Genomic DNA, 20,540 nt, shown 5'->3' with positions numbered 1-20,540 from the left:
CATCTGGGCATAATCCTGTAAACTTTCATATTCCTAACATTATCACAATTGCTACAACATCAACATTTCGTCCAGAATAGCTTCAAACTGTGAGCAGCATTTTCATATTAACCTCTAATTTACAGATGTTTCCACATTTTTCAGTTTTGAGTCTTTTTCAAAAAGATATTTTCTGGTAATCCAAGATACACAAATCTGTCTGGTCCTGCCTCCATAGTTTGTGGGGCCAGAGCAGTCCCATGCTCTCTTCTTGCTGGCAGTTGGTTTCTGTTGACACCCGAATTTGCATTTCCTTTCAGTCCAGGAAGCCTATTCTCTCTCTCCCAGAGAAGCAGAGCAAACCCCATCCTCCTTTCATTAGCATCTAAATGATAGTTCCTGAGCAGAGAGCAAAAGGGAGGCACCCTTTGTTGGAGCAAACTGTGGAATGTGCCTTTGAAGTCCAGTGTGGCTGGCCTCAGTTCACTGTAAAACACTTTGTTCAACATTCTTTTCTAAATAAACTTTAAATTTTCAACAAATATACCCACAGATCTCTTCATTCCAGTCTTTTTAAAACCTAGAAATTGATTTGTAGCAACCTATATTGCTTTTGATGGCAAGTCTCTTCTTTTCCACAATTTGATTTTAAGACCCAAGTTTTAAACTGCCAGTATAAGTAAATGACAGCTTTGACACAGGCAGGTGGCGGTACATATTCTGACCTATTTTTCCAGGCAAGCACCTTTTTGAATGGGGATATTTTTGTGATGAAATGTGCTTCTCCTGACATTGTGCTTAGGTGGATTCTTTAAAGTGATAAACACCCAACAGGGATGTTGGATCTTTCCTGAGGTTAGGGAACATGATTTTGCAATTTCAAAAGCCAAGGAAAACGGATTTTGAAGCACTTCTGGGTTTTCCTGGCAATGCAGCCTGCCTTTTCAGGTAATTCCATTTCACTGTGTGAACAGCCCAATGACAGGTTTTGGCAATGTGGTCTCCTGTTCTGCCACTGACACAGGCAAAATGGATTGGCAGCCTATTTTTCAGGTTTCCCCGCGCACTTCTCAGATTTTTAGCTCGCATAAAGCTTTTCGGCGGCCATTCTGTTTTTGATTAAAGCAGCACACAGTGATGTTGCAGGGCAGAGCCTAGTGGGTCAGAACATCCCACAGAGATGACCAACGAGAAGTCTAAAGCCAGCCTGCCCTCAACGGAGAAGGCTTAAGGGGTCCGAGGCTCTGACCTGCCCCCTCAGGAGAAGATGTCAGGGACAACCACGAAGGCCAAGCAGGACATGGGGCCCAGTCCTGACCATGAAGGCCCAGGTACACCCGACGAAGGCTCCGCCTTCCATCGCGGTGGTGGTGGCATCCCTTTGGAAGGCTGCGGAGGCGGACCCGCAGGGTGCCCTTCCAAAGGCAAGAGTGTCCCTCCCTGCCAGGAGGGAGTGTTCATTCCAGCCCATTAAGAAGAACCCAGAGAAGATGCCGCTTATCTCCCCAAAACCGTCCCCTCTGGAAACGAACATGGGGGTGGGGGGTGTCAGCTCCATGGCACGGATATCTCCTCTGCGGAGGAGGAAGAACTTATCTACCTTCAAACCATCCAGGAGCGTGGTCACGATGAGGGAAACGTCAGGGTCACGCCCTACGAGGAGGGCGATGATGAAGCCATTGACGAGGATAGCGTCGAAGACGGAGGGCCTCTTGACGAGTCCGCAGACCCTTCGCCTCCACCCCAGCTGCTGTCTCAGTCCCTACACTGCAGCTGCCGCCCAGGGATCTTCTGGTGGATATTGTGCACACCCTCAATACACTTGTATCTGAGATATAGAAGAGGATGCCAGCAACGCTGCCTCCCTCTTTCCCAGCGGTTCCAGTGCCTGTCACCCCGCTGACTACGGGGGAACCGCCAGCCAAGAGGAGGAAGAAGCCCTTAATGCCTCCTTGCCACCAGTCTCCTCCCTCTCAGCTGCCCCCCTCGCTACTACCCCCTCCCCCCCAACTGATGAGACGATGTCGGGCACAGCGACGACCGGCACCCACGACTGTGGGATAAGGGACTTCCTGTTGCCTCCTCCCTGCCGGACGAGATCGGCTCCTTCCATGCGATGATCTCTAGAGCTTCAGTACTCTTCCAGCTTGCACCAGATGAGGAGGGCCTCTTACATCAACGCCGTGAGGCGAAGAGAAAGACCATCCTTTCAGTCCCGCTTTTGGATGACGTTTGGGACGAAGGTCTGGCACTTTTGAAGAACCCTTCTACGGCCCCAGCGAAGAGGAACCGCCTAGAGAAGAAATACAGGGTGCCGGATTCTGCGCCCAAGTGTTTCCGGACTCTGCGGCCTCTGCAGCTGCCAAAAAGAAGTCGTCTGGCTCTTCATTTTAGGCAGCGTCCAACCCTCTGGACGACATGGGGATGAAGTTGGATGCAATGGGACGAGTTATCTACTCTGCAGCCACGACCATCAAGGCCGCCAAAGCCCTTGCTATCGTAGCGCACTACCACCGGGAGCTGGGGCTCAAGCTCGCACCTCTGTTGGACTTCCTTCCTGATGGCAAGAAGTCAGAAGCATTGGATATTCGGCAAGAGGTTGAGGTGGCATCGGACCACGCCATCACGGTGGCCATGGACATCGCCGACGCAGGTTTCTGCCAGATGGGAATGTGGTGCTTACTAGGCTCATGGGACCTCCGTTCGAGCCTATGCATTCTGCATCGCTAAAATGTATGTCGTGGAAAACCGCTTTTCTTGTGCCCATCACCTCTGCACGACAAGTGGGAGAGATCCAGCCCTCTCCTGTAAACCACCTCCCTTGACTTTCCACGAGACTAGGGTGGTGCTGCGGAAGAACCCCTCCTTCATGCCCAAGGTGCCGCCTGACTTTAATCTAAACAAGCCCTTGGTGTTGCATGTGTTTTTTCCAACGCCTTTGTCGCCGGCTGAAAGCACTTTGCACACGCTGGATGTGGCTAGAGCGCTGAAGTTTTATGTGGCCTGCACGAAGAGTTTCCGGAAAACCTCTCGGCTCTTTGTGAACTTTGGTCCTGTGAACCATGGGCAGGTCCTATCCAAGGCTTCCATTTTAAGGTGTCTCTGGCTGTATCACCCACTGTCACCGGTTGGCAAACCGACCGCTGCCTGGCCGTCTGAGAGCCCACTCTACTATAGCGATCACTGCAACAACAGCGTTCTTGTCTAGTGTGCCCCTGCTGGACATCTGTAGGTCTGCTACACCTTCACAAAGTTCTACTGCGTCGACCGGGATTCATGGGAGGAGTCCAGAGTCGGCCAAGCAGTGCTGTGCAACCTGTTTGCTTAAAGGTGAGCCTGGTGAAGGAGGTAAGAGATGCTTATGTTGAGCCTTGCCACCTCCCGTGGTTGTGCATGTGTGTACTGCTATGTATTCTTTATTAATGAGCATGTGAATCCATGCCAGACCCCATGCTGGAGAAGGAACAAGTTACTTACCTGTAACTATTGTTCTCCGGCATGGGTCTGGCATGGATTCACATGCAAACCCTCCCGCCTGCCCCTCTGCGGCTCTTCTCTTGGTCCTACTGCCACTTTACATGCTACCAAATCTGAAGATTGTTGCCAGAGGGAGGGGCTCTGGTAGAGGGCAGTCATTGGCTGGGAGCATTATGACCCAGAGCTCAGTGATTGGTTGTTAGGAGAAAGACTGTTGGGAAATTAAACTGATTTTATTTTCTTTACCAAGGATTCCCAGCCTGACGATGGGGAATATTCATGAGCATGTGAATACTGCCAGGCCCGTGCTGTTGAACAGTTAGTTGAGTACCTTGTTCCTTACTGATTTCCTTGTACAGCTCACATTCTCTCTTCCGATGAGCCTGGACGCTCAGTCACACTACCAACTTGTGTAGTACAGGCCTATATTAAAAGGTGGGTTGCCTAATACCAAGAGATAAATCTTGTGTTGTCCCGCACCAGTTGTACTTCACTAATTCTTACGTAACAGTTACTCTCACTATGATTTACCATTTATGCCTATAGCACTTTCTGCTACTATAACTTTCATTGAAAATGTTGTGCTTGATTTTATTTGCAAAGCAGCTATGTAGAGTTCTGTTCAGAACTTCACTCAACACTACTGCTTAAATGCACTCAAACCGATTCCCAAGAGGCACAGGCGGTGTTAAGACATCTCTTTGTTGCTGTTCCTTCACACATCCCACCACAATCTCCTGGTACTGCTCGCTCGTCTATGCACAGCATGTGATTCTAACCAGATTCAAAAGCATCAGAAGACATGCACTACTCGCCATAATCGTATTTCTGGTGCTTGTATCTGCTTAGATCAGAGGTCTTCAATCGTCACCATGCCTGGGGGAGTGGGGGGCACATGATGCCTTCCAGAAGAAGAAAAAACGCTTTTCTTTTTTTCTGCTGCACTGAACTGAGCATGTGCAATGTGGAGCCACTGGCTCCCATGCACATGCTCCGCCAGTGCGATGTGGTGGGGGCGTGGCCATGAAACAGGAAATAAACGCAGCCTGGACGCGCGCTTTCCTGCATTTGGATCGCGCGTCCAGGCTGCGTTGTGGTGTCCTGTGTTCCCTTCTGCCGACGCGCGTGAGAGGTAAGTCACCCCTTCCCCTTTATTTTTAACGCAGCTCCCCCGTGGCAATCTGCCACGGGGGAGCCGTGTTATTAATGCAGCACCGGTCCCCCCTGCACCCCTCTCCCCCTGCTTCCCCCACATTAGGGGGCATGGAGGAGAGGAGGCGAGCGGGGGGCCGAAACTGCTCTGCTGATGCTGTATTAACGCAGCTCCCCCATGGCAGATTGCTGGGCTCCAGCAATCTGCCATGGGGGAGCCGCGTTGTAAACACTGGCAGAGCAGTTTCGGCACAGATTGCGATCTGCCATGGGGGAGCTGCATTATTAATACAGCACCGGTCCCCCCTGCACCCCTCTCCCTCTGCGACCCCCACATTAGGGGGCATAGAGGAGAGGAGGCCAGCAGTGGAGTGCCTTTGCTGAAAATGTTGGGGGGGGAGGCATGACATCTGATTAAGTTTCCCCAGCTAAATGAATGGGGATAAAATGGTGTGCCATGAAAGTTGGGGGGGGGGGGGGGGGACAAAAACCCCGGTCCCCCCTAAATTATGCCCATGGAGGCAAGCGGGGGGTCTGAAACTCGTCTGCCGGTGTTTGGATGGGGCCACTGACATATCAAAAGAAGCTCACCTATGTGAGGTACTAACATGTATATAGAAAAATGCCACTGAGAACAGCTACCCGCCTACACACGTACTGGGTGTGTCTAGTTGCAACAAGTGCCATCAGTCATGTAAGTCAATAGATAAAAACATGAAAAATAGAGATAAACATATTTCATACAATTCATAAGCCATGATCAATAATCAATAAATAGCCATTCAACCCGGAATTATGGGAAGCAAAGAAATTGTTACACAAAGACCTGAAAGAACTAAAGAGGTCTGGCGGAAAAAAATTAAAACTACTTGTGATGAAGAGACGCCAATGCTATCGAAATTGGCTCAAATCATTTAACAGCATACGGGCTCAAGAACAAGCCGAATTGATGCTTCACTTGTTAATACAAAATGATAGCCGAAACATCTGGCAAATCCTAAACTCCGGACAGCTAAATCAGAGGAGCACACTCTCAAATGGCGTGAATGCCGCGAGCTGGGTATGGCACTATACTGCAGTCTTTAACAACCTTGAAGTAGACAGCCCACCGAATCTAGTATTGGAAGCCTGTGTATGGCAAGCCACTGAAAAAGTTGAAGATCTTGAAGCAGCAATTAAAAACCTGAAGACATCACGTGCCGCAGGACCGGATGGAATCTCGAACACCATGCTAAAAGCAAATAAGGAGAACTGGGCGCAATTCATGAAAGTGCTATTTGATCATATAGCGCAAACATCGATCCCTGATTCGTGGACACTGGCAGTGGTGGTGCCGGTGTTTAAAAAGGGCAATCAGGAGGATCCAGCGAATTATCGACCCATAGCGTTGTTAGACACTACGGGTAAAATATTTGCCACTTTCCTCCAAAGAAAAATTTCTAGATGGGCCGAAGAAGCTAAGTTATACGACATAAGACAAACCGGGTTCACAAAAGCGGTTGGAGTCGAATTAAATTTGATGCTTTTAAATCTGGTCAAATTAGATGCGATAAAGAAAAGATTGTTTCTAGCTTTTGTCAACTTGAAACCAGCATTCGACAACATCAACCGGCAGCTTTTATGGAGAAAACTAAAGACCTGGGGCTGTCCTAATCAGCTTCTGTCTCTGATGGCCCTACTTTCCAATACTAGCATTCAAGTACGTCTAAATGCCAAAGGCGAGCTAACAGACGAAATAAAGACCACAAAAGGAGTGAAGCAGGGCTGTCCCTTGGCAGCCCTGCTGTTCAAACTCTTTATATCAGATCTTCCGGCAAAGAAGCAATGAAAAGATTGCTATAATGTGAAAGGGCAATCAATGAACTTCCTTCTGTCATCTAACCTTTGATGCCACTATCTAACGTCCTGAAGACGGGTCCAGCGCACATCCCATAGCAGTTTAGGTCCGCTATAGAGTTTTCAAAAACTGCTGCTAGAACCTAGAAACACATTTCTCTGTGTCGACAGAGTCAAGGACAAATGAATGATTAATTGAGGATATATGGAATAGCAACATGTCTACCTCACTTTTTTTACTAACCTCACAATAGTGTTTCAATCCAGTGATTTTGTATGGTTCAGTTGGTTGAAGATAGCGACTTTCACAAATTGTCATTTTATGTGATTTTCTGTGTTAACAAAATGCATTTTTGTCTTTTTTAAGAAATATTTTGAGTGTTTTTATACTTATAAATTAAAATGTTTATCTCTATTTTTCATGTTTTGATCTATTGACTTACATGACTGATAGCACTTGTTGCAACTAGACACACCCAGTATGTGTGTAGGCGGGTAGCTGTTCTCAGTGGCGTTTTTCTATATACATGTTTATACCTGGTCCTCAGCCACACTGCCCCCTAAAAAAGAGGACCCTCTAGCTGTAATTGCTTTTTCTACTCTGAGGTACTGCCATGGAAAGGAGATGTTGGAGGACTTCTTGTTTTGTAAGCCAATTAAGGGCAGAGCAACTGCACCTGAACTCTTTGAAATTTTAAACAACTTCCTAAGTTCCAACTGCCTAAAGTGGGGGGCGTGTTGGTATTTGCACAGATGGTGCTCCTTCAGTGGGTGGTGCTAGAGCTGGGCTAAAAGCAAAAGTATTGGCAGTAGCTCCACATATTGTGTGGACACACTGCATGATACACCGAGAAGCTTTGGCTGTGCGCAATATGGGGCATGAACTGACACAGGTTTTGACTTCTGTTGTAAAGATTGTACATTTTATTAAGATGCACCCCACAAGAGCCCGTCTGCCACCTTATGTGCAGAAATGGGAGCTGACCATGATGCTTTGCTGTTTCAAAGAGGTCAGGTGGCTATCCAGGGGAAAGGTTTTAAATCGCATCTATGAACTCAGAAACGAAGTGAGACACTTTCTCCTGGTGTTAGACAAGACAAAAGCAGAGCCTCTGTGTGATCCATGCTGGCTTATACTGTTGGCTTACCTTGGCGACATCTTTGAAAAGTTAAATTTTCTAAACCTCTCCTGCAAGGCACAGAAACCACATAATTTGCCATGAATGCAAAAATATCGGCATTCAAGAAGAAGCTGGAGCTTTGGAGGAGGGTGGTTGATATTGGCATAGCCGATGCGTTCCCATTATTAGAAGATGCTCTTGAGGAGACTGAGTATTATCTTTCATGTGTTTCTGAAGTAATTGGAAACCATTTAAATGCTCTCAGAACCAGTCTCAAAGTACTTTCCGGACGACAATTGCGACATGAATGACTGGGTGGTTCAGCCTTTCCTAGCTGACGTAGGAGCCCATCTCCCAATACAACTCCAGGAGGAACTAATCAGAAAATTGTCTTTGGGTGCATTTTGGCAACATGTGTCTGCAGAGTTTCCAACTTTATCAATCTGCCGTCAGTGTACTGTTACCTTTCAGCACCTCATACCTGTGTGAAATTGGGTTCTCTGCACTTGCATCCCTGAAGACAAAATATCTGTCAAAGCTGGAGTTGGAAGAAAGCCTGCGGTTGGCTATTGCAAAAATTGAACCCAATATTGCCAGGCTGGCTGGTGAAAAGGCAGGCCCACCCTTCACACTAGTTCTCCAGTATGCCACTGTCCAACTTGCAAGTGACGGCATTGACAGTACGTTGTTGTACTTGAGAAACAAATTGGTACAGCACTTGCAAAGCAAATGTTACTACAGGACAGCAATATTGGGTGTTTTCGTTTGTGTGAAATAAATATCCAACATTATTTTTAGTCCAGTCCTCTGTATTATAGCAAAATAATCGGAATGCTTTGTTCACAAATATTTGTCCTCTAATCTGATTTGAATCATTGCAAGCAATGATTTTGAAACATGGTGTTTGGCATTCACTCCTTCGTTAGGGGCACCATTCTACTTCAGAGCGCGATAACTGTTCGCAACCGAGTACAATTTTGGAGTCCATGTGTATAGGGGGGGCCTGGGCTGGACACATTTTTCTCAGGGGGGGGCTCGGGGTCAAAATGTTTGAAGACCACTGGCTTAGATTCACATGCGCCCATCCATCCACCCCTCTTGGAGTTGAATGACCTCTTACACCTTCTTTTCCTATGTACACATGTTCCCTTCAGGCTCCCTCGTAGCAGAACAAAAACAACCGTGGGGGCCTTGACGCATGAGGGCTTGGGTCACAATGGGAATAGGGTTGGAGTCACGTGCAGGTCGATGTCCCTTTTAGATCTTCGAAAACAAGAAGTAATTCTCCACGATTATCACTAGATATCGGTCTATATGCACAGCATGTGAATCTACGCAGATACAAGTGCCAGAAATACGATTACGGTGAGTAATGCATGTCTTCCAATCACTGACATGTATGTCATTTCTTTTAAGGGAAGCGTGAATTGTGCAAAGCCTGGTTCTCTTCTCTCGCACCCACCCATCCTCCTTCCGCCCCCACCTCCCGGATGGCTTCTCAGAGTGCTAATGGTGATAAATACTACTTTAATGGCCTCAGGCTGTAATGCTGTGCTTGGGTCTTTCACTTGGGCTTGACTGCCATTGCCGTCTCTGCCCTTTCCCTAAAAGTGGTATTTAAAGCTATATTGAAAAAAGTTATCAATGACTGGCAAGGCTATCTTCACCTGACGGTTACAATCCTGCCTGCTGTAACACCATACTACATACTTATTACTCTGTCTATGACTTTGTTGTGAATGATTTTTTTTAAACCATCTGAACTTCTCCTTCAACAGCAAATGATGTGGAAAGCATACAGTATATGGGACATTTCCTGTGCAACACCAACTGCACCAAACCTTGCACTGAAACCTGTTCAGTCTGTTTCACATCTGTGTTTTTTTTTTTTTTGGTCCATTCATGCAGCTAAGCTTTACACTTTACATACTGTTCTCACTAATGTATTACTTCAGAGGTATGCAGATCTACTATATTGTTCAGTTTGTTTTTTGCGTAGAATGAACTTCTGGTGACATTGAAAATATTAGTACACAATTGATAATCAAATACATTTGTTTGCTAGTCAAAATGTTAATTGGCAAACTCATCATTTTTTTTAAAACCAATTACTGTACTGGGTTTGTAACACTGTTGGTTTTTAAATGTCTACTCTGGTCCTCGTCAGGTGAAGATGACAAGTTGATCCTGTGTGACAAGTGCAATAAAGCCTTCCACCTTTTCTGCCTGAGACCAGCTCTCTACGAGATACCAGATGGTGAATGGCAGTGCCCTGCCTGTCAGCCTTCCACGGCCAGACGCAACTCTAGGGGCAGGTAAGTGCATACAACATAGCAATTCAAGAGCTGAAGAAAAGAAGAATGCAGTTTGCCATAGCCTCCTTTTATATTGCCTCCTTGCAATGCATGAGCCTGATGGAGTCAATTGTGGCATCAACACTTCCATTTTGTACTGTGGTCTGTGCATTGAGGGTACTGCACTATGATAACTTGATTTGTCCCTTTGTGCCTTGAAAGATATTTGTAATTGATGTGCCTAAATTGATTTGTGTTTCAGAAATTATGCAGAGGAATCTGATGAAGGGGATGATGATGATGAAGATGAAGAAGAAGAATCAACAGAGGATGGATCTGATGAGGAAGACGAAGAGGATGATTATGGAGAAGTGATGGGGCAACGATGTAAGTGCATGCATATTCGACATGCATGAAACTTAATATTTTGCATCCTGTGCAATTTCCTTTTTGCCTTTGAAAGTGTAGTGCTACTGCTCACCACATTAGTGCACACACACCTGATGTAGGTGTAATGACTGTTATTTACAGGCATCTCAGACAATGTCATCTTCAGCCTCAATATAGTCGGCGTCTGGGAGGATTTAAAAACCACCGAGTTTGGCCTGAAAGGTGTATGAAGTATTTCCTTGCACAGTTTAGCCCAAGGGCATTTGGCTCAATATGGGTTGTTGGGTTTATCAGAACCACAACTGGGTTTGTGGGAAGCCAGCATTAGTGAACCTGCAAAAGTCTGAATTTGGAACTCTGATGGTAAAGAAGCTGAGCAGTTAATGAGATTGCTGAGATCAGGGGAGGGGGGGGTTGTTAAGTGCAATTAACAAGCACACAAGCTTATCGTGCAATAATGTCCACAGATGTATAATTCGCACAGAAAAAGTAGAAATGAAATAGGGTCTCTTTGGCCTTGCCAGGTGTCATTCGTCACCACTTCCCATTTACCCAAATTAAGTTGGCCCAACCTAAACTTTGTATGCAGGCATCTGGCATAGGGGGGTGTTGCCACATCCAGGTAACACTCACACCCCAGGTACTGTTTGCATTCTAGATAATCCTGTGACCCAATTGCCACATCCATTGATCATATCCACTGTGGCTGCCTCCCGCACAATGCTCTTGAACCTGCTAGCGCAGCCTGATGGTATATCTGATGGGTTTGTCCAATAGGATTCCAAATGAAGACTAGTCATATACCCTTTAACCTGTACAAACCAGGGTAGGGAGCGACGCCCTCTAATTCCAGCAGATGTGATATAGCCTCACGGTACACCATGAGCTCTTGTGTGGTTCATGCCCTGATCCAATACATAACGGACCTAAGAGCAGCATCAGCTCCTATTGAATTTAACCGGAGTTCTAAATAAATTGGTATGACCCTACATGGGACTGTTACAGCAAGCAACCGCTTAAGAAAACCTCTCTACCACATTCAGCTTTTCAATTGGAGCATGACCCCAGATCTCCGCTCCAAACAGCGCTGCAGCCTTCGCTTGTGCGGTTTGTTTATATATAGAGAGGGCTGTTGAAATAGCCCCCGTCCATGCATGAGAAAAAAATCTCCAGATTGCGCCACTATATTTGTCCAGTGCTGCACATGACTTGGTTAGCTGTGGAATCCAGCCGCCCCTATCCTGCAATCTTGCACCACGATAGTCCGATACGTACTTGCTCCAGGGGGGTACCATTGATGTAATTGGGCAAGAAGACCATAGCCTTAGTTTTCCACGATAGTAACCTCCCATCTGTAAGTCTGTACACTTTTCAACAAAGGCTCCCAGGGTAACTTGTAGGTGTTGGGGAATTATCAGAAATGTGCTATTTCCCTTCTACCTTAGAGAGACCCCCAGCTACTTTGCTGGACTTTTAATTATTATCCCGGAGAGCGTGAGACCTTTTTCCTCACTTTCTCATATTTTTCCTTGATTTGAACACTTTCTTTTGGTGTCTGACAAACTCCATAGGCATCATCTTTTTACATTGTGACACACCGCACCTTCAGTGCAGTGTCACAGGGAAGTCCTTTAGATTTCTCAAAGGTTTAAATACCTTCTCTTGGTTAAACTACTGTTTCTAAGAGCAGTAAAGTGAAATTGACTTTACTTTTGATAATTTTGTAGACCCAGCACACACTATCTTAGAGTGCTGGACGAGTTAATTAGTATCCCCTTTGTCTACTTTCTCATGTAACATTTTTATGTTACCCTTTCTACAATTAATGGCTGGTGGCAGTGGTTTACTTTATCCTACCGGTGTATGTTCTTACTGCGGGCTGCGTTCGCAGCTGCAGTATAGCACACATGGGGGCCCATTTTGTCAAAATGGCCCCCGGTCTTTTTTTTCGCCATATCTTGTTGTACAGGTCCTCCTTGAGATTTACTCTATGCGCCAAACCAGGTTTGGTCCCTTTGTTAGTTTGGTCTTTGGCAGGGTTCACTGGTGAAGCCCACCTCGGGCTCAGTATGTCTGGTAGGGCAGGAAGTGAGGGAGGTACCTGAAACTCCCTGTGCTTAGTATCCTTGGTTCCAGGAATGCACCCAAAGGTGATTGGCCAGCTGGCTGTCCTTGTAGGACAGCCACCCTGTTGTGAGTGACAGCTAGTCTGCGTATAAATGGGAGAAACCTGCACAGAAGACAGTCGACCACTGGATGAAGGAATCTGAAGAACTTGGAAGAGAAGCTTGCTGCAACTCCCGGACCATTGGTGGCTGTACTTCCTTTGCTTCAGCAGAAACTGAGTGCCAGGGGACAGGAACACCAGAATCGCATGCAGTGTTTTAAAGCCAGACCAGAGCTTCAGGAAGATCTTCTGGACTCCCTCAAAGCAGGGCTGACCAAGCCTGAGCCACCTCAACAGAGTGCCAGAACCCAGGAGCAAGGAAAGTCCACAAGGTGTCCAAGAACCGCGGTGGCGCTATTAGCCAGAAGCTGAAGCTGCAAAGTGCAGCTGATCTGAACTTTGCCTGTTGCTGCCACCGACCTTCGAATCGTAGTGCAGGTGTCCCGGACGTCCTCCCTCTGTCCCCACGACTGAGGCCCAGGAACAGGATCTGCCATACTACAACAGGAACAGAAGCCAGCTGAAACAGTTTCTTCAGACCTAAGGTACTGTGAACTAAGGGGTACTTGCCTCTTGTTGTGTAGCTTGCTTGCTCTTAGTTGAGACTTGCATTTGCTGCCTTTTGCCGAGTTGCTTGCAGCTTTGCCCATCACAAGCCTCCCAGCTTGTGCCCAACAGTGATTTTATTTTTCTACAAAACTCTCTAACATTGTACAAGATGTTTAGTGCCTCAGCTCCCCTAGACTTTGCTCAATTGACATTGGCTTTCCTAGCTCCCTGAAGACTCTTCTAACCTCTTGTTAGGGAGAATTCCCAAACATGTGTTAATTCCCTTCACCTTAGAGACCCCCAGTAACTTTGCTGGATTTTGAGGACTTGATTTTTTTTTACTGGAGTGTGGCCCTTTTTCCCACTCTCTCGTGTTTTGAAATGTGTTTTACTCTTGTGTTTTGTTTGATTATGGAATTTTAGACAACTCCATTGGCATCCTCTTCATGTGTCTCACACAGTGCAGTGGCACAGGGAAACCTTTTCAGGCTTTCCCAAGGTTTAAATACCTTCTCTAGGATAAGCTACTGTTTCCCAGAGTAAGTAAAGTGAAATGGACTTTCTGATGCTTGTTAATCTGCTTAGAATCAAATGTTGTGCATATGGTCTGACATCCAGTGATAACCGCAGAGTATTGCAGCTTGTCTTTCGGGGAGCGAAAGGGGACGTCTGCATAGGCGTGTCTGTAACACTATCCCTATCGTGACATGTAGTGTACCCAAAATCCCTCACGCGCCGAGGTCCCTCAGATTGTTTTTTTCCGCCCAGATAACTGGTCGCCCTATAGCAGAGCTCTTGCGTAAGAGATGTTGTTTATTCTAAACAGACTTGTCGGTTATCATTTCGATGCCCAGAACAACTTCGACGAAGACAACGGGGGGACTTGCCTACAACAGTGGATTTCGGTGCCTACGATCCAGCGGCTGAGGCATCCACGTAGCCAGGCCTTCTGGCCGACCTTTACAGTAGGGAGAGTGGGGTCAGGTGGCCATATTTCCGGTGTCTCCTATTTCCCCCTCTTTACCCTGTAGGTCTGGTCATCTTCCCCTTTTGCTATGGAAAGGACTCCTTTTCGGTTCTGCCCAAGTGTAGGGTCAGATATCCTTGGAAGGATGAACACAGGACGTGCAACTCCTGTCTCCCCTTAGATCACGACAAGAAGCAGTGTGCGGCTTGTAAAATCCTTCGGCCTAAGACCCTTAAGGAGCGCTGTTTAAATCGGTGGGCTCCGTACAGTATGTCGCTGGTGGACCCTCCTTGCCCCACCGCCACACCTGCTGAAAGTGACGGGGTACCTACGATGACCAAACATCCATTGCGGATGTGATAGACCTCGAGGCGGACACTTCTAGGTCCGCCATGCCCGTCCCTGACCCTTTAAGGCCTGACTCTGGTCTCGCTTCAGGGACTAAACCCTGCGACAGCAACGTACAATCGCATTTCACTAAGCACACAACCCCTACACCTATTTTCGACGGGTATGTCGAAAAAGGTGAAAGCGCCAGCAGGTCAGTTAAATTTCAGCAGGTTCCTCGGATCGTACAGATCCAAAGCCTTCCCTGCATCTGCAGCAGCGTCTTGCAACTGGGCATTCCAAAACAAACAAGGGCGCTACCCCTAAATCAGGTTTACATGTCGAAGCGGGGAAGTCCGCGCTACGGCGATCCCAAAGGCTGCAGTAGGCCCAAAAATCACAAGTAGGCCTCAAGGCAAAACTGACCGCTAGGACCTCGAACGCCGCGGAAGGCAATAAGTCTACCGATAGTCCTTCGGACCCACTTACTCATGCCGATTCGGCAATAATCGAAGACCGCATCGCAAGAATTACTTCGGCTGTTGGGCTTATTCCTGTTACGCCGAAAAACATGGGGCAGGCTGCAGACAAATACATGGATGCTCCATGGTGCCCCGATTCTCACGATGCCTATGAGGACAGTCGAGCGCCTCTTTCCAACACCCTGAGAGACACATTTTCGGCGCCGAAGGACGGAAGGCGCTTTTCCACCTGTAGGCCCTTCTGGGTCCCCTAAATGGACAAGGGAGAAATTTGAAGGGTGTATGGACCGTCTTGAAAGAATTCAGCTTTTCTGAGCATCCTTCCCCAAAAAGGTCTTGTGGAGAACCTAATCTTCAATCAGCTTCACGATCAGTCTTTTGTCCCTGTCCAGCATGAAGGCATTGTCCAGATGGACACTTTTACAGTGAAGATGAAGAACCTTTCTTTCTACAGAATTACAATGAGGACCAGGTGGATGCCACAGACAATTGGGAAGAAGCCCAGCAAGTGGGGGCGGACCCATGAACGCTTTCCCATCAAGATCAGGACACTGATGTATTGTCTGGATTCCCCTCCGTCCACCCCGGCTCACCAGGCCTCGCCTGTAGACGATCAGATGGCCTTCAATACCATGTTAAAGAAGGCAGCTGAGCATTTTCAAATCCCTACTCAAGAGGCAGTGCCTGAGCAGTACTTTGTAGAGTATACCCTTAAGGAGAAACCTCCCTCTAGCCAGGCCATTCCCCTCCTCGATTCAATCAAGAGAATATTGGCTCTCTCGTCACCAGCTCAAACCCAGGCAGTGAACCCAATAGTTGAAGTTATTTCGACCAGCTCCTTCGCACCCTCAATCCATTAACTAAAGGGCACGCCACCCCGATTCTCTGGTAGTGACTACCACTTAGAAACGGGCAGGAGTATCCCTTGCCACGGGGGAGGCACCTCCGGTTAGGGAATCTGTATACCTTGGGCAAGCGAGTCACCTCGACTGCCGCATATACCACACGTATAGCTAATACCACGCTGCTGGTGAGTTATGTGGATGCTCAGTGGAACCTACTTCAGGAAGGCCTCCAGGAGGTCCCAGAACCCTTTAAGTCCAAGCTTCTCACTATTGTAGCCAAAGGAAGGCAGGTGAACCAGAATGTAATGAACACTCTGGACACGGCTGAAACAGCAGGCAGGTCTCTGGCCCAAGGAACCTTACTACAAAAAGCACGCTTGGCTACGAACCTCAGGCCTCGCTAATCAGTAAACCAATTGAAGAAGCTAACCTCTTCGGAAAGGCGGTCGATGAGGCCCTATAAACAGCCAAAAAAGAGCATGAGACTCTTAAGTCTCTGCAACAAATCACTCAAAGACCCCCACCTCCCCCCCACAGTGAGGAGGTAACTCTCGGCGGTCCTTTTTTTCGAGGGCAGTCCCGTGCAGGTCAGAACTATGGCATGGGAAACTTCAATACCGGACAAATATCTGGAAGCCCTGCATACTACTGTCCAAGGGGTCAGCGACGCGGCAAAGCCAGAGGTAAAGGCCCCAATCCTAGAGGAGCCGCAGCCTCCGGTCAGAAATGACCTTCAGATCTAGGTCCCCTCTCATGTCAACCTGGTCGGGGGGCGCCTATCATCTTTCCCCACGGCATGGGAGGGGATAACTTCAGACCAATGGGTCATAAAAACGGTCGCCCACAGGTACTGCATGGAATTAGCCAGACCTCCACAATTCAGACCACCACGATGACTGTGCCTTTCACCGGACCATCTGGAGATCCTGAATCAAGAGGTGGCAACACTGCTGGGAAAGGAAACCCTAGAAGCTGTCCCTATTCAGGTAAATGCGGGTATTTATTCAGTGTACGTACTTGTACCCAAAAAGGACTTTACCATGCGCCCTGTTCTAGACCTGCGCCCTGCAAACAGCTGCAGGACGGGATCCCACTGTTGAAAGAGGACTACATGGCAACATTGGATATGAAAAATGCATACTTTCATATTTCAATGTTGCCAGTGTACAGAAAATATCTAGGGTTCATGATAGAGGACAGGCATTACCAATTCAACGTACTCCCCTTCGGCATCGACTCGGCGCCAAGGGTGTTTACGAAGGTCCTGGCAGTAGCTGCAGCACACCTGCGCAGGTTATATGTCCTGGTTTACCCTTACCTCGACTGGCTCATAACAGGGGACTCGTACGACACATCTTTTTTTGAACACCCAAAAGACTGTAGACCACCTTTTCAGTCTTGGGTTCTCGATCAACGAGAAAAAATCCTGTCTAGTTCCCAGTCAAATAAAACAATTTCTGGGAGCTCTAATCTGGACGAAAGACTGCCTCCTCTTCCCCTCCAACGAGAGGGTTCAGAACATGCTTTTTCACATCTCTCAATATATAGCCAGTCGGGAGTTGACAGTGCGCAAAGCCATGCATTTGCTAGGAATGATGGCGTCCTGCATATACTTGGTTCTTTGTGCACGGCTGCGCATGTGTCCCATGCAAGAGTGGCTCAACAGCCAGTGGTGTCATGCCAGCGGACGATGGGAAGATCTTGTAGTTGTCTCGTCAACCCTCGTTCTCTCTGCAGTATTGGTCAAGAGAAACCTCTTGAAGGGGGGAAGACCTTCGCCACTCTCATGACAGACGCGTCTCACGGGGTGGGGGGGAGGGGGCTAACCTGCTTCAGCAGACAACGCATGGAGTGTGGTCCCCACAAGTAGCGGCCAATCATATAAACTTACTGGAGCTGTTAGCGGTGTTCAAAGCATTAAAGGCTTTTCAGATGCAACTACAAGGGAAGACAGTGCTGATTCTAACAGACGGCACTACAGCCATGTAGTACCTGAACATACATGGGGAACTCACTCTCCAGGGCTATCCAAGCTGTCCCAAAACACTTGTCTGTGGGCTCTCAAACACAAGATGTTTCTGTTGTCCCAACATGTTCCAGGGGAACTCCATCTTCTGGTTGACGTGCTCAGCAGAGGTTTTCCTCTGCCCGAAAAATACGAATGGCGTTTGCACAAAGACATTGTGTCCAACGTCTTCGTAGAATCGGCCTTCCCATAGATAGACCTGTTTGCAACTCAGGAGAAAGCCTAATTCCAAGACTACGCCTCCAGGTACCCCCAGAACCGCTCCAAGGGGAACGGTCTTTGGATGACATGGTGAGAGAAATGTCTATGCCCCCCCCTTCTCTACAAGATAGTGCACAAGATGCACCAGGAACTAGTTACCATGATTCTGGTGGCCCCCATGTGGGCCCGCCAACCCTGGTTCGCTCATCTGATGGAAATGTCCCTCTCGCCACCAATAAAACTACCCTGCCCATACAACATGTCTCATGACGGGGGAGGAGACCCTGCACCCATGCACACAAACTCTGAACTTGGCAGCCTGGCTTCTGCTCTCTCAGCCTACACCACATCACAACAAAAGGTGTTGTGGTGGAAGATACCAGTGATGAAGGCCTTTATGGAAGAGGTTAAAACGATCTATCCTCCCATTTCTCACCCAGCTCCTGGGTGGGACCTAAATATGGTTTTGACCATGCTCATGGGAGCTCCCTTCCTTATAAAACGGCCTTCTCCAGCATGGGGTCTGCCATGGATTCACATGCTCATGAATATTCCCTGTCAGGCTGGGAATCCTCGGTAAAAAAAAATCAGTTTCGTTTCTGAACTCTTTCTACTAGTAACCAATAACTGGTCTCTGGGTCATACTGCCCCCAGCCAATTACTGCCCTCTACCTAAGCCCCTCCTCTGGCAGCCATCTTCAGATTTTTACCGCACGTTCAAGTGTTGGATGTCCTCATGCTTTAGCTCTTGAGCTTTTACTGCGTTTTGCGTTTTTTTTAAGTTTACTCTTATATTTTCGGTCAATCGAGCCTCAAGCTCCACCGACTCTACTTCCGATCAACGGGGACACGTTTTCCAACTGGCTGGAGGGGGAAGAGCCCAGCAGCAGGTGAGAAGAAGTCCGAGCGGTCTTCTAAGACCTTTTGAGGGCGCTCTGGCGACGGGGGCCCAACAAAAGGCAAAGCACCGCAAGTCTGCGGGCATGGGGAGCGCCTATCTGTCAGGCTCCTCGGCTGCCAGGCAGGGCGCATTATCAGAGACGCCATCAACCATGAGCCAACGCTCTGGCTCGGGGAAGAGTAAGCCGGAGAACCCAGGTAAGCTCACAATGGAGACATCCGAGGGCGAGTGAGGCGGTGACCCTCCCCCCCCCCCCCAAGGTGAAGGCCTCGGGCGCAACCAAAGTCGCGAAGGCCCTGATTCACTCGGCTACGGCCTCGATCGAGGGAGTCGTGGCGGCCCTAGCGAAGCTTGCCGAGGCTATCCCAGTGGATACTATCTCTGGGCCTAGTTTTTCCATTGCCACCGCAGAGGGAATGCTTTTTTCAGCCTATCGATAAGACCCCCGTGAAACCCCGGACGGAGAAAGAGGTGGGTGGGGGCGGTAGCCAATACAGACAGATACCACCTCTGAAGATGAGCTGGCTGGCGTCGCAGAGATCCTGGACAAGAAGTTCGAGGAGGTCCGGTCCTACAGGAGGGATTCTGACGAGGCGGACGAAGAAAGCGATGGCGGTGCCGACGAGGAACCGCGGGCTATGGAGGATTCTACTCTCCAACCGTCGCAACTGGTGCCTATGCCACAGGACCACTCGGGAGCGATCTTGATGGCTATTCAGGCCTTGTGTACGGAGATGAGGACAAGGTTGCCCTTACCCCCAGCGGACGATACAGCGGAGCCTGGACGGTCGGGAAGCCCACTGAGCAAGCAGAGGAGATCTCATTCCCCTCCTCCAAGGGATGAGACTGGAACGGAGACGACTGGGACGGATGACGATGGTGGTGACGACGGAATGGACCTTCCATCACCCCTCGGCCTCCTCTCCCGACAAAATTGGCTCCTTCCACGCCATGATCGCCAGGGCATCTGAGCTCTTCCAGCTCTGCCCCAAAGAACAGAAGGAAGGTTTCCTCTACCAACAGCGGGTGGCCAAGAGGTAGACTGTCCTCAGTCCCGTTACTGGACGACATCTGGGACGAGGGGCTGGCGCTCATGAAGAACTCGTCCACGCCTCTTGCTAAGAGACCGGTACGAGAAGTAGTACCAGGTCCCGGACTCCGCCCCTGTGTGCCTCGGGGCACAGCCATCCCCGGATTCAGTCTCTGCGGCGGCCAAGAAGAAAGCGGCGGGGGCAATGGCTTCAACTTTCCCGCCGGACGGCGAGGGGGAAGAAACTGGACACCATGGGACGACGGGTCATCTTGGCGGCGACGACTATTAAAGCGGCCAACGCCCTCGCAATTGTGGCATGCTACGACAGGGAGCTGTGGTTTAAGATCGCTCCCCTGCTGGACTTCCTCCCGGGCGACAAGAGGGCTGAGGCTCTGGAAATCCTACAGGAAGGCGAGGTGGCTTCGGACCACGCTATTACGGTGGCCACGGACATCGCCAACACCGGCTTTCGCCAGATGGGCAACAGCGTTTGCCGGCGCGGCTGGCTCAAGGCCACCGACTTCCGCCCGGACGTGCAGACCAGGGTTCTGGACATGCCCTTTGACGGGAACAACCTGTTCGGCAAGAGTCACTTCAGGTCATCAAGGCAGACACCGAGACGGCTTGAGCCTTGGGTGTTCTCCAACGGCGGCCGTCCTTTCAGAACTCCGGAGGCAAGCAAGGTGCCTCCAAAGGATTCGGCGGCGGTTCCTAGTCGCACTGCCAAGCGGCCGGCTCCTCGTTGCAGGAAGCCTACAGAGGACGCGGCAAGACGGGAGGATGTTGTCGTCGC

The 20,540-nt window shown here is 48.8% G+C and overlaps 1 protein-coding gene across 1 annotated transcript in view; it reads left to right on the top strand.

The window, feature by feature from the left end:
* Positions 1–20,540, top strand: part of BAZ1B (bromodomain adjacent to zinc finger domain 1B) — a 769,492-nt gene that overhangs the window by 599,682 nt on the left and 149,270 nt on the right. Inside the window, exons 15-16 of the mRNA XM_069614785.1 lie at positions 9,733–9,880; positions 10,122–10,246. Coding sequence (XP_069470886.1) covers positions 9,733–9,880; positions 10,122–10,246 — 273 coding nt within the window. The remainder of the gene's footprint in view (positions 1–9,732; positions 9,881–10,121; positions 10,247–20,540) is intronic.

This window comes from Ambystoma mexicanum, chromosome 9, assembly GCF_040938575.1.
Source record: "Ambystoma mexicanum isolate Mex_15411 chromosome 9, UKY_AmexF1_1, whole genome shotgun sequence".
NCBI classification, from domain to species: Eukaryota; Metazoa; Chordata; class Amphibia; order Caudata; family Ambystomatidae; genus Ambystoma; species Ambystoma mexicanum.
The sequence above is the reverse complement of the archived record's forward strand: the minus strand, read 5'-3'. Positions and strand labels throughout refer to the sequence as shown.